This window comes from Cannabis sativa, chromosome 6 (assembly GCF_029168945.1).
Source record: "Cannabis sativa cultivar Pink pepper isolate KNU-18-1 chromosome 6, ASM2916894v1, whole genome shotgun sequence".
Lineage (NCBI taxonomy): Eukaryota > Viridiplantae > Streptophyta > Magnoliopsida > Rosales > Cannabaceae > Cannabis > Cannabis sativa.
Window position 1 is genome coordinate 7,807,134 of NC_083606.1, and position 15,304 is coordinate 7,822,437.

At 31.5% G+C, this 15,304-nt stretch overlaps 1 protein-coding gene across 1 annotated transcript; it reads left to right on the forward strand.

Moving 5' to 3' along the window:
* Positions 1-3,954: 3,954 nt before the first annotated feature.
* On the forward strand, positions 3,955-7,834 carry LOC115725350 (uncharacterized). Its single transcript, XM_030654838.2, has 6 exons — positions 3,955-4,331; positions 5,024-5,305; positions 5,539-5,712; positions 5,823-5,929; positions 6,182-6,513; positions 6,834-7,834. Exons 1-6 carry the CDS (start codon positions 4,176-4,178, stop codon positions 7,424-7,426), a joined length of 1,644 nt encoding a protein of 547 aa, XP_030510698.1. The 5' UTR covers positions 3,955-4,175; the 3' UTR covers positions 7,427-7,834.
* The last annotated feature ends 7,470 nt before the right edge of the window (positions 7,835-15,304 follow it).

Consider the following 15,304-nt stretch of genomic DNA (forward strand, 5'->3'; position numbering starts at 1 on the left):
ACCATGAACTACTTATGTGCATACTCTTGTACATGTGACATATTTATTTTGGTATACCAAATATTATTATTTAAAAATTATTTTCAAAATTCATTTTAAAATTAAATAAAATTATAAAAGTAAAAAATAAAACTTTTAAAAATAAAAATAATATAAAAATTGATTTTTTTTTATATTTTTTAAATAATAAATAGGTGTACTAATATAAACGTGTGATGTGTATACGTGTATCTACATAAGCAATCTATATTGACAGTAACTACATGTGGAAAGTGGATGACACCTTAAATTTGCAAACAGTTAAGTAGTTTAGAGAATTTTACCGTTAAAATTTGAACTTAGATGATTAAGTGCAAGTAAAGTAATAGTTGAGAGAATTTAACTGCAAAAAATTCTTATTTAAAATATTCTTTCAAATTTTAACAAATTTATAATAATTTACTATACATTAATGAAGATGAAGCAATTTATTTTATAAATTATCATAAATTTCTTAAAATTTACATAATACTTTTAATAACACTATCATAATTATTATTATCAACTTTATTGATATGTAATTTTTGAAGGTTGTGTGACACAGTATTATTTATGTGGCTCGTAATCATAATACTAATTTTTTTGGAGTTATTTTTAGAAATTTTTACACTAAAATACAAAATACATATTTTATTACTAAAATACTACCACACGGTTAAGCCTACATTTTTATTCTTCAACTTTATTTTATTACAATTTTACCACTTACATACACATTTCATGCATGCATCACTACATGACAATAAACTATGACCTCTATCAATCAATCATCCATCATTTTCTTCTCTTTTTCTCTTCTTTTTCCTTTTATTTTCTATTTCTTTTTAGTTTTTTTTTTTTAAAAAAAATATCAACCTCCATAGCTGAACTCTTTCTTCTCCATGATCCCAACTCCATTTTTCATCTTCTTTTTGTTCTTCAAATTTTTTTTCAACTCCCATTAACTGAATCCCATAACCGTTTTCTATCCTTTTATTTTTCTCTTAATCCATATATAAATATAGTTGTAACTCGTTCTTCAACAACTCCTTCCCCTGTTCAAAAGAAAAGCTTTAAAATGGGATTGAAATCTTTAGCTAATAGAACAATGGTAAACGACCTGTTGTTGAGGAGGATGACTCTGATTTTGCTCCTCCATTGTCTAAACGTAAGCGACCTCCTCCAAAGAAGAAATCGAAGGTGGCTGCCCAGGAAAAAATTCCTGAAGATGTTTCTCAAAAAAATAATCAAGTTGCTGGTGGTCTTCGATCTCAGGTTTGTTTTCGGTTTCTTTTTGGTTTCCCCCTTTTTTGAAAATTTTTCGTATTTGACATTAGTGTGTTTTGTGTTTATCGATTTTACTATTTTAGGTTTTTTCTTTTAACATTTCTTTTTGTTTTGTTTGGTTTTTTAGGGCTTCTATTTTTTTAGTTTAATTTATATGTGCTTTTATGAATTTTTCATTTTTCGTTTGTTTAGTCTTAATTTCTGTTTCATTTTGTTGTTTTTTTTTTTCTATTTTTATTTTTCTAGATGTTTTATTGTTTTTTATTTCAATTTCTTCATTTGATTATTTCTCATTTTGTAATAGTTTTTTCATAGTTTTTTAATAGTGTAAACACCTTCTGTATGTATTTTTTTTTTAATATGTTTTTTGTCTAGTTATTTCCTGTCCATTTTCATATCATCAATGGGTAACAATTAGATTTATCATGGATGTTGATGTTCAAAGAGTTTTTCCTGTATTTTAGTTTGTATACAGTTGTTTTGTAGTTTTATTATAGTTTTGCTACTTGCATATGTTATTTCATTATAAAACTAATATGCAACTATTTTGCACAAAACTTACTATGTATAACTACTATTTCTTAATCTCCGTCAAATTAAATTCCTGCATAATATATAAACTAACATAAAACGATAATGCAACTATAAGACAACCAAAACAAAAAATAAACAGACTTATACGTAACTGGTTGTACCTTAATTCGAATTTACTCTTCTTATTGTGTTTCTAAAAAAATATATATATATTGGAAACCAGTAATCAATCAAAATGTAACTGTATATAACGTAGATGTATTATTCATGAGGTTTTTTAAAATTTTTCACATCATACATTGTTTTGAATTTGGTGGGAGCTCCAGCTCTGTTTGTTACAGATCTACATTTCATGAATATAGATTTCGATATTAGGGGGAGTTATTTTGATCGAATAAAATAGAAAACAAATGTGTAATTTCAGTTTCTTCATAGTTTTTTTGATTTTTTTTCGTCATTTTCTGTTTAGATCATTGCAGGTCTTCTTTTCCAGTTGATTTCGCCAGAATTAATAGTTGTATTTTTATCGTTTTGGTTTCATTTTGGTTGTTTTGCGGTTTTGAAACGATCGCGGTATTTTCACCTTCATGGTTCGCTCTGTACAGCTGAAGGCTTAGTGCATGTGGTATTTTTGTAAATATTTTTATGTGGACTGTATAAATGTTTAATGGGCCGGGCCAAAGTATTTTTGTAATTTTTTTTTTTCCTTTTTTGTTTTTTTCCCTTATTTTTAAGTATAGAATTGGGATATTATAATTTGATTTGGCGAAAGTTTTGGAGGTGAAATTCTAAGTTTGATCAAGGTTCATTGGTGGCAAGATGTGATTCTTGAGTGAGATTAACTTGTTATTGTTCAAGCAATTTGTAGTAATTTGGCTATGAATTCTTATTTTGGATGTGTCATTAGGGAGTGTCATTCCTTGCTATTAGAGCTTGGAAATATTTTATTATTTTTTGTTAAACGATATACTAATAAGGTAGCTTATTTCTTAGTAAGAGCTTCTTATTTTTCTACATATCACATTTTTACTAAGTTGTCTATTTATTTTTGAGTTAAATGAATAAAGTCCTTTTTTATTGGATAAATATCATTTTGGACTTTGTGTTTTACAAAAGTTACCGATTAGACTTTCTGTTTTGTTAAATAACAAAATAGACCCTGTATTTTTCAAAATGGTAAAAGTAGAACCCTGAGCTTAATTTTTGACAATTTTTTTTTTAATATAACTAACTTAAAGATAATTCCTAACACAAACAGATACAGAAAATGTAAACAGTTTTGTCATAACACCTTTAGATCGGATTATTATTAAATTTAATTTTGATAAAAAGTTAGTTCATGATCTTATTTGTACCATTATAGAAAATACATGGTCAATTTTGTCATTTAACAAAACAGAGAGTCCAATTAATAACTTTTACAAAACACATGGTCCAAAATGATATTTATCCTTTTTTATTTTTTTTTAACTTTGGATTCAAAGTTGGACTTTTTTTTTACGAGAAGAAGTATAAAACTACTAAATTATACTTATGACCTAAAATCTTATCTTTTATTAAAAACAAAACACTCACATAATTAAAAAAAAAAATCAATATTAAAGCTATCTAAAAATTAAAAGTAGGACTAAAGTGTGATATATTCATTCATTTTTTGATGCCATTAGAATTTTCTTAAGACAGATAATGATTTTTTTTTTTCTATTAAAAATTAAAAAAAAAAATAGTAATAGAATAAAGTTGGAATCGGCTCCACCCAAATATTTCCCTCAGTCATCCACTTCAAAAGTCTACGTGTCGGCCGCACAAAGCTGGTGTGACAAGCTACCCACCGGATCTGCTGCCACGTGGACGACAAAGCCAACCACCGCCGTCGTTTAAAGGGGAATATGGTCCCCACATATATCCATTTAATTTCATACGTGTCCGCCACCACACGTTTGTACACCCTGTACACACAATGACTATTTTAACCTACACCCCAAACCTCACCAAAACGAATTTCTTAGGGGTAATTTAGTAAATTCATATCCAAAACCAACACGTGTACAATTAGACACGTGCCTCACGTGCTCGCCGTCAATAGTACTGTTCCTTCTCTGTAAACCGTTAATAAGATTTTCTAAAAGTTTTTTTTCGGATTTTTATTTTTCATATTTTTCCCCTTCTTTTTAGGGTTTTCAGAATCACCACCGATCTCGGTTGATCGAATCTCGTCTTTCTAGGGTTTGATTTGTTAACTTTCTTCAATTTTCTCGAGTAATTTTGGTTTTCCCGGAATTTTGTTGGGCAATTTTTTTTTTGGTTCGGAAGAAGTAAAGGAAAACGAAAATCTGATGGTTCAGTTAATGAAATCTGGAGATCTCCGGTCCGATCAAGAACCGGTAGCTTGTACGGACAAACATCCGGTGAAATTGGAGATCGAGGATTCATTGGAAGAGGAGCATGGTCCGCTCGCCAAGCGATCCAAGCCTTCCCCGGCTTTCAATGAGGTTTTTTTTTCCAACTTCTTTGTTTGGCTGCCGAGAAAATAAGCTAGGAAAATAAAAATAAGATTTTTTTTAAATACAGATTAAGTTGTAAGATATTTTGCTAGCTCTCTTTGATGAATGACAAGACTGATTGGATTTGGTTCATCTACTAGCTAGCGTGCATGTTTAGGTTAATATGTTCTTTATATTTTCAAAGACAATTAATTCAAGTAGTTTATTTAGTTTGTTCATCGAAATTATGACCTCTTTTTTTTTTTTTGAGGAAGCGCGTGATATCAAGATTCATTTGACATTGATATTTTCTCGTTGGATTTTCAAGTTTTATGTGACTTTGTTATCTAACGTTACTTTCTTGAATGGGGTTTCTTTAGTTTCATTTTTAATGAGGTCATTCATAGGCCGGTTTATGAAATTGTAAACCTAATCTAAGTTTTTTAAACACTTGCTCAGCTACTCTCTCCAATTTCTCGCATTATGTTAAATCTGGTATGTTTTGATAAATATCTGGGGAAGTACGTAGTGCTTGTTTCACAAGCTCTTAGGCGTAGTTTTAATTTTGTATTTACTATTTAGTGGTTGCTTTGAGTTTTGTCTTAGTTTTAAGCCGTTTTGAAATGCTAGTCTTTTATTTATTGGGAGTTATTTTGACTAAAGGTAGTTTATTTTTTTTTTTCTTTTTTGATATTATTCAGTGGGATGCCGGAAACAAATCTTTGCCGATTCCTCCGTCACAATACAACCCGCTTGATGAGCCCAGCCCATTGGGGTTGAAGCTGAAAAAGAGCCCTTCACTGTTGGATTTGATCCAAATGAAGCTATCTCAGGGTAATCCTTCTCAACTTGGAGGTATGCAGAGCGGAACTGTTACCTCTGTAGTCAAAAAGGAAAACAAAGGAAATGCTCAAATGACCTCTAATGACAAGCTTAAGGCTTCAAACTTTCCTGCCTCACTTCTGAAGATAGGCGCTTGGGAGGTACCTTTAAATATTGCTTATGTATTAACATGCTGATATTGGCAACTTATGCCACTTGAGTCTTACTAAAGTGGTTGGGTGTGTGTGATTTGTATGAGGTCTGGGTTTCAAACCCCAGGCTGGGTAATTCAACAAAAATTGGTAACTGCTAGCTGTTTTTTATCTAAAACATAATATTGGAACCTTACAATATCCTTGCAAAAACGGTGCTGATGATATTTAAATTACTGCAGTATAAGTCAAGATATGAAGGAGACTTAGTGGCAAAATGCTACTTTGCTAAGCATAAGCTTGTCTGGGAAGTTCTTGAAGGTGGTCTTAAGAGTAAAATTGAAATTCAATGGTCAGATATTATGGCTTTGAAGGCGAATTGTCCTGATGAGGGACCTAGTACCTTGAATGTTGTGGTAATGTGTTCTTTTTGTGATCGATATTTTTGTGTGTACTTCTTGGCTCATTGGGGTTCAAGATGGTTTTGGTAGACCTGCATGTTAACTTCTGATCTTACATGCTGCAGCTGGCTAGACAACCTCTTTTTTTCAGGGAAACCAACCCTCAGCCTAGAAAACACACTTTATGGCAAGCGACATCAGATTTTACTGATGGACAAGCTAGCATAAACAGGTAAAATCGTATTCCTGCTTTATTTTCTTTCTTTTTTGTTCCCTTCTCTCTGTTATCTCTACAGAGAATAGAATATTTGTCTTGATCCACATGTGGAAAGGCTGAAAATATGTCAACTCAGGCTGTCTCTTACAGTGTGGAGTCCTGTCTCTGCCCCTTTGCTTGAGTTTATATAGTCACAACCCTTTTTTGATTTAAAGTTTAGTTATATATTATAAGTTGCGGTGTTGATGGAAATTTTTTGGGCTTTAGGAAGCACTTTCTTCAATGCCCTCAAGGACTGCTGACTAAACATTTTGAAAAGCTTATTCAGTGCGACATGCGTCTAAACTTTTTAAGTAGACAACCAGAGGTACCTCTGGATTCACCATATTTTGAACCACGAACTTCTATTTTCGAGGACCCAGAAGAATCCAAAGGCCGAGTTATTGATCTAATGGACAATGGTATAGGATCTTCCATCTCTGGTTTTCAAGATGTTGCATCGCCATCAACTCAGTCATCTTCATTTAAGCTTGATCAGCAAGATTCTGGTGGCAATGTGGTGGAGACTAGGTCTAGAGAAGCTCCTTCCCCCAGCTCAGGTAACAAACTAATTTGCATCTGCTTTCTTTTCCTTGATTATCAATGTTTATTTCTTTTAATTGGATTCAAGACTTTTTTCGAAAAAGAATTAAGTATATAAAGTATATGGCACTTAATGACTGTAATTTTACAACAATTCATAGACAATGCATATAGCTATTGCCATATTTGGTGTCCATATCCCACTGATGGAAGAAAAGAAAATTAAATCTAATTCTTTAGACACAATTCAGTTATGAAATTTCTTCAAGATTATTCTAGAATATGCTTGCGGTTTAGCAGTTGTACTTACTGTTTTTTCTTCTTCTTTCCATTTCAGTTATTGACAGCCATGCAATTGAAGGGAATGGAAGTTCTGAAACTGTTAATTCCCGGGGACCCATGAATTGGGACCAGATTAAAGTCCCTGGTCTTCACCCTTCAATGTCAATGAGCGATCTCATGAACCACATTGAAAATTGTATTTCAGAACAGATAACTTCTGGAAACCAATCTGGTGCTGATCAACAAACAAATTACCAAGACATGTTGGAGGAGGTTGCACAGTACCTGCTGAATGATAATCAATTAGCAACCGATTCCGATGAGAAGTCTCTCATGACAAGGGTCAATTCTCTCTGCTGTCTTCTTCAAAAGGATCCCGCCAACCTTCACCACTCTCAGGTTGATGGCGGCGAGAGCTCTGTTGAAGGACCTGCTGGTGATGGAAGTGATATTCAACTTAACCTTGCTCTCGACGGTAAAACATCTGAAGAGCATTTGAATTTGAAAGAAAATCCTGTTGGAAAGCAACCAGGAATGTCGAGGAAAGATTCTTTTGGAGACCTGCTGCTTCAACTTCCACGAATTGCTTCTCTTCCAAAGTTCTTGTTTAATATTTCAGAAGAAGATGTTGACAGCCAATCTTCTTAATAAATTTCTACTGGTTAGTTCTGAAAGACTGGCCGGCCAGCTTGGGAACGAGCTGAGCTGAACAGGGAATTCATTCTCCCCTATGTAGCTGAGGATTGAATTTAGAGCAAAAAGGTTTGACATATCATAAAAAAGCTTGCTTGTCTTGCCGGGAGGTATTGGGATTCAGAAATTAATATTGATGAAGAATCCTGGTAAAGCTCCCTTTGTAAAAAAAAGAAAAAAAAAGTTCAAAGTTTTAGGTATTGCTCTTCATTGCTGTTATTTTCTTTCATGTCTTATGAACAAGACCAGGTATATGTATGTGCATGTATATATATACCTATTATTATTGTTATTATTATTACTACTATAAGTAAATTGTTGAATCATTGCAAGGGGTTAATGTATTTGGAATCTGGTTCTTGACTTGTGTTTTTTTTTTTCTCTCTTTTTTCATCATGATTGATTGTATCTATTCATTGTGGGTCTTTGAAAATTTTAGATATCAAGAACACCAGCCATACACTCAATGTTATATAGGTTGAATATAAGTAGAGATTGAAAGAGATTCTTTTTTTCTTTTTTTTTTTTTTTCAATACATATTGTTAGAATGCGGAAGTGTACAGTTAAGGTAGTAGAATAGGTGAGTGTATGGTAAGGTGTATGAGGTTCCATCTCAAAATCAATTGGCAATGAGAGGAGTAGTTCATGCATTCTATAGTATTTAGTTTCAACACATTATCAATGTGAGATTTCTAACATTCCTTCTAAGATGGTGGTTATTTTTTTTGCTCACCAATCTTGCACGATTCGATCACAAGTGACCCTTTTAGCTCACAACGACTCTTTTTGGCTCACTATTTCCGAATCACAAGCGACTCTTTTGGCTCGTCTTTTTGGACCGGTTTTTAGATTTGGATCGGTTACTCGTTAGAGTTTAGTTTGGCTCTGATACCATGTTAGAATGCAAAAGTGTATGGTTAAGGTAGTAGAATAGGTGAGTGTATGGTAAGGTGCATGAGGTTCCATCTCAAAACTAATTGACAATGAGAGGAGTAGCCCATGCATCTTATATATGATATTTAGTTTAAACACATTATCAATGTGAGACTCTCTAACATATATCTATTCTATATAAAGTGTGCCTATATAACTAAAATTCTTGGTTTTTGAGAAATTTATGGGTAACTTTTAATTTTTATTTAATAAAATAATAAAATATTATTTATATATAATAAAATAATAATAAAACAAATCCTACTAATATTTGAACTGATATTAAATATTCTACAATCACACCCATTTAAAAAGAAAACGTCACTTGAATCACCTCTGCCTTCAATTAAATCAAGGTTAAAAGCCACCATTGTTACAACCTCTTACTACGCACAAAATTTTTCTAAAACAATCGAGAAAGAAAAGCAGAGCCTACTAATATTTGAACTGATATTAAATATTCTACAATCACACCCATTTAAAAAGAAAACGTCACTTGAATCACCTCTGCCTTCAATTAAATCAAGGTTAAAAGCCACCATTGTTAGAACCTCTTACTACGCACAAAATTTTTCTAAAACAATCGAGAAAGAAAAGCAGAGCCTTTTAGGCACACAAGTCGAAGTGCTTACAATAGAAAAAGCGTACTGTCTAGGACTGTCTTCACAAATATAATTAAGGGAAAACCCATAATATATTAGTTTATTTCAACAAATCACTAATATACATAAATTGGGTGGGTAACCACACTACGTTAAACTTAAAGACTAATGGACAAATCAGATATGTCATAGTTTTAATTGAGAACACATTGAAAAACTACAAATAAATTCTTGCCCTTGTTTATGTAGGGAAAAAATTCAAGTTTGAATTGCTTTCTGTAGTATTCCATTTATATTACGAAATATTTTAATAATTCCTTTATACATTCAAAATAAAATAAAATAAAATGGTTTATTATTAAAAATAAAATAGTTTATGAGAAATTCATGTTGACTTTTTATTTATATTAAAAATAAAATAGTTTATTATTAAAAATAAAATGGTTTATGAGAAATTAATGGGTCACTTTTTATTTATATATAATAAAATAAATAAAATAAATCCTATTAAATCCAAAAAAATATACGATTAGGTTTTTGCTGTTGTACATCTACGATTGAGTTACATAATAAATCCTATATGCATTAGTTTACGGAGCAAAGTTTTTTAAAGTTACGTAATAATTACATGTATGTTGCAAACACAATATACAAAAAATAAAGAAGAATATAGAAGAAAGAAGAGACCATTATTCACATCTAGAAAGGCAGTAGAGATAATAATAGAAGCTTTTTATTTTTTTTATCAATTTTTTTTTCTTTTTGAATAAAGATAAATATGAAATTTTAATTGTATAGAGTTTTATTTTAATAAAATATAGTATTTTAAAATAATTTAAATTCAAATAATTTAATAGTATTTTGTTATTAAATACTATCACTTTTTATTAAACATGGTTTTCATTTTTTGTCGACACTCCTATATTCAATTTATCAACGAAAAAAATAGACAATCCACATATATGCGGACCCAGCTAGAATAAAAAGTGCAAAATACAAAAATTACACTATTGTCTCTATCGAAGCACATGAAGATTGAAATCCACCAATGACTATCATTAGTTTTCTTATATATCTACAATTTTTAGACAAATGCTATCTTCAATTATCAACAATTTAGAGATTGATTTTTAATTTTCTTTTTATCTTACACCCATTTAAGTAATGTTTCTTTAAGTATTGGAACATCACCTTTTAATTTATTTTTGGATTAACTTAAGAACATATTTAAATCATCAAGCTTTCTTAAACACTAATATATTACATTCGGTATTCACTTTTAATTGACAACATTATAAACTATAATATTTAAATACACATAATAATAATCTCACCTAATAACTAATAATATTTTTTCTTTAATTTTTAATTATATCACTTTCAAATAACATAGAAAAAAACTAACTTAAAATTTAGTATACGTGCCTCGCACGTAATTTTTGCTAGTACTTATATATGTCCACATTAATAATTTGATTGTAGAATGATTCTTTTATGAAGTCTTTCTTGCCAGAAAAATAAGAACCAACTAAGTGTATATTTCCTTGACATAATGTATCTAGCAATTGTCGCATTAGTAATTTGTCTAAAATAATTACTGTTAATGAAGCATTTCTTTTTATGAAAATAAGAACTCAGTGTATACTCCTAATGTATCTGGCTATTATCCAAATAAAGTTTGTCTATAGAATGTTTCAGCTGCTCATTAAGTTTTTCTCATTAGGAAACGACAATATTAGTTAGGACCTTGCTTGTTTCTTGCATATCTCACTGGATATGGTCTGCAAAATGCAATCTAATTTTTATTGGTGAAGTAGATATTTTTGTGAGTCTCATTCAACTCAATATGTGTATTGAGTAAATAGAAATATACTTTTCATGCTTCTTTTGTTTCTTTTTGTCATTGGATGAGTCTCTCGACTCATCCTTCCTTTTCGTATTCGAGTCAATATGATTTGGATTTTCTACCTTAATGGCCACGTTGCTTGTTGTTGTGCTACTTGTGCTGAGTTTATCTCCCAAGTTGGATTTTAACAGCTTAATTTCATTTTGCGCCTCTTCTTTTTTCACAAAAATTTGTGCTCTTTCATTGAACTCGTTGATGTTTCTAACAGGGCGACCTTGCAAATCATCCCATAATTCTCCCCCTACAGTTGACAAGTCAGTTGTGATTCCCGCTTGAAGGGCTATTAATTGAATGTTGTCATTCAAATTCTTGACTTTGGCTGCAGCTGTACTGAAACGACTTAAGTACATCTTAAGGGATTGTCCTAGTTGTTGCTTGGCATTGGTTAAGAGAGATGCTTCTGGTCGCCGATCTCTTGCAGCTTGGAATTGCTTTTTGAAATCCTTTGACAATTGTTCCCAGGAAGTTATGGAATGGTTGGTGAATTTGTCAAACCAACTACTTGCAGCTCCTGTTAATGAAGTTGGAAATAATATGCACCACAAGTTGTTTGAAACATTACTTGCTCGCATTATGGTATTGAAGTTATTTAGGTGGGCAACAGGATTAGTTGCACTATCATATTGTGAGACATGAGGGTTTTTAAATCCTTGAGGAAATTTCAAGTTCAAAATATCAGGATGGAATGGTTCTGTCTCTTTGTCTGAGTCATATCTTGGTAGAAATATACATTGTTATAATCCCAATATGTATTTCTTAAGCTGATTCATATTCCCTCTAAAGGGCTATTAATTGAATGTTGTCATTCAAATATGCATTTCTTAAGCTGATTCATATTCCCTCTCTAGTACACGTGTCAGCTTCTGATTATTAGCCGAAATTAGGGTATGACAGAGCATATTTAGAGTATTCAATTGAGTGAGGTGGTCATGGATAATTGCTTTTAATGGAATAAGGAGGCTTCATGTTTTATACCGTTAAGAGTGCTTATCAATTGTAGAAATATTTTAAGGGGCATTGGGATAATGCTCTGACGAGTTTTAGCAAAACTTGTGACAATTGAAAATTCCTCCAAAGGTATTCTTTGGCGCGCTTGTACTTGGTATCTCCTTACAATGATCAACTTAGCCTAAAACATGTACCAGCTCAAAGACATTACCGTATTTTTTTGCACTCAAATGAGATAATTTTCCATATCCTAGTGCTTTGCCCGTTTGCAGCTCAATACTTGGTCAGTGTTACTATTAGGGTTGATTCGACAACTGCTGCGATTGATGAATTTTCTAGCTGGTTCGCTCAAGTAGGGAAGGAGAATCATAGTGAGGTCACGGTAGTTTGTTGTGCTATTTGGAGAGCTCAAAATGAGTTTGTTTAGAATAAGAAAATTCCTAGCGTGAATAATGTGGTTACTTCAGTAAATTCGTATATTGAACAATGGATGAATGCTCAAAGTACGAATAATTATACACCACTGGCAAGTGGTGTGGCATAAGATGGTGCTAGAGTTTGGATGAAGCCAGAAGAGAATCAAATTAATGTCAATGTTGATGTTGCATTGTTTGTTAAGACTACTCATTTCGATGTTGGTATGGTAGCTCTGTTAGAATTATTTTACCAGGATCTAGATTTACTAATAAGTATGTTATTAACATCCTAAATATGAACTTCTAAAACGATATGAAATAAACACATATAAAGTATCAGGAACCTTACAGTGGTTGCAGCGAAATATAATGTCTCCTTCCACTCAGATCCCTAACCCTTGTATCCTTTCTGTAGCAGAGTATCACCAAGATTTGAGTCCGAATCTCCTTCTCTTGAAACTGGATTCTTCACAGCCTTACACACTATGATTGAGTACTACTTGATGTGTGTGGGCACTCACTCTTTCACTATAGGCTCGGTTTAGAAGAGAGGAAGAGAGAGAGAGAGAGAGAGCGTGTGGTTTTGGCTAGGTTAGTAAGAGACGCTAAAATTTTAACTGAAGGAATGAGATGCATCATCCTTTCCCTTAAGCCATCACTACCTATTTATTTAAAACCACCTAGGGTTAGGTTAGATTTATTTGGCATTAAAATAATGAAAAAATAAATGATAAATTTGCTATCGAGTGGCCGGCCATGAATGGATATTGGGCCCTACTTTGCAATTTTGCCATTTTTCTCATTTTCCTTCTTATTTTCTCAAAAACGCCATTTTTCCAATTTAACCATTTAAATGCCAATTCTAATTATTTAATAACTAAAAATTAATTATTAAATAATATTGTCATTTTATATATTTATTAATTAGACTTATCAAAGTCTCTTAATTAACAAATTAACCCTAGATACTCTTTTTTTACAATTAAGCCATTGCTTAGTGAAAATTTATAAACTAGACATAGTCTAATTTTAGAATTATAATTGATTAATTAAAATCAATTAACTGAGTCTTACAAGTAGTATTGTCTCAACTAGTATGGGGACCATGGGCCTATATATCTGAGCTTCCAATAAGCAGACCCAGAATTTACCAAGTAAATTCACTGACTTATTAATTCCTTGTTGCATCCACCATAGAACTTGGAATTGCACTCTTAGTTATATAGAACGCTCTATATGTTTCACGATATAGATACGCTATTAGTTATCCATTGTTATAATCCCAATAATCAATGATCCTCTATAGATGATCTACATTGTATAGGGATTAATTTACCGTTACACCCTTCAATGTATTTTATCCTTAAAACACTTAGCCATCTATAAATGACATTTCAGTGAACTAAACATAATCACTGAAATGAGTATACTCAACCATTTATCTCTATTTAGCCAAGCTCGAAGGAAATCATCATTTCACTTCTATGTCCTAAAAGAAGCTATAGATTCCCATATCTATGTTTAGCGCTCCCACTCAATTGCACTACCATGTTCCCAAAATGTACGTATCACCCTGACCAAAAAGTAGGCTTAACTAACAAATCAAAGAACATGTATAATACTCTTGAGATCGAACCTAACCATGTTAGGATTAAGATCATTTGATCTAGGATCAACTAGGTGATATTGAATTGAATAGATATTACGGTAAATTTAACATATCTGATTCAAAATTCAATATCGGTCCCTTCCGATGCATACTCCATGCATCCAACCCAAGCTTTACTTTAACCAATGCCTTGGAAAGGATATAGCACTTACTTATCCAAGGTGCAAGTAAACTATGTTGTAGATTATCATATCAGTTAAACCTAGTGTACTGATAAATCTAGGAATATATATATTTAATCACACAATTTTGATTACTTTCCACTGTGCTGACGACACAATAAACAAGAACATAAATGTGATAAGGATTTGGATGAATTTATAAATCAAATAAACAAATAAATGATAACATGAACCAAATGACACAATAAGTGATGAAAATACTTCTATTTCTTTATTGATATTTAAATGATAGAGATTACATTAAAATAGAGTTTTATTTAGGGCAAAAAACTCAACAAGCTCGTGATCACCTGGGCCGCTTAATTGAAGCTCGTACCGTGTGTTAGTATGGTATTGCGGTGCCTGAGTTGGTTGAGATTATGGGAATTCAGGAGACTATTCACTGGATCAAGGATAAAGGTTGGGCGATGGTAGTTCTTGAGACGGATTGCCTAGTGGCGGTTGAGACCATTCGTAGTCAATTAATGATGACGTCTCCTTATAGTTTAGTTGTTAATGACTGTAGACATTTATTCAGTTGTATCAACGGGATCTCTTTAGTGTGTGTATCGTTTTGCTAAAAAAGTAGCTTATAGTTTTGTTAGAGCTTCATGTTTTTTTCCAAAATAAATTTTCAGTGGGAGTGATGTTCTTGAGTTTATATCTATATTGTTAAACTATTTTTTCTTAATAAAATTCTATTTCCATTAAAAAAAAAAAAAAGAGTTATTTTATTTAATATACTAATAATTACCTTGTCAAATAACCATTAAATATTATAATTATAAAAAATTCTTTGTAAAACTAGTGAAATAAATACTTGTACAAAATAATAATAATAATAATAATAATAATTGTAACTATCCAATTAATACAAATACGCACGAGTAAAAATTCCCTAAAATTATCAAATTAGATAGTGATTTTTCTTTTCCATTGACAGCAAGTATAGAGAATTCGAGTAATAATTGGAAACATAGCCAAAAAGTCAAATGGACAAGTATCTATTAATCATCACAAGTCATGATATAATCATTGTTACGTGACAAAAACAATTCCAAAGGTCAAACATGGGACCCCCATGATTATTACAACAAATATTTTAACTGAATTTTACTTCTTACATAACCACATAATAGAATAAACAAAGACTTGAACAAACTAAACTAAGTTTACCACTCTTTTGGAAGATATAAA

Bases quoted from the DNA above. Each gene is read 5' to 3' on its own strand.
- LOC115725350 (XM_030654838.2), top strand. From the start codon at position 4,176: ATGGTTCAGTTAATGAAATCTGGAGATCTCCGGTCCGATCAAGAACCG. The intron at 4,332-5,023 runs GTTTTTTTTTCC...GATATTATTCAG, and splicing joins CTTCCCCGGCTTTCAATGAG to TGGGATGCCGGAAACAAATC. The intron at 5,930-6,181 runs GTAAAATCGTAT...TTTGGGCTTTAG, and splicing joins GGACAAGCTAGCATAAACAG to GAAGCACTTTCTTCAATGCC.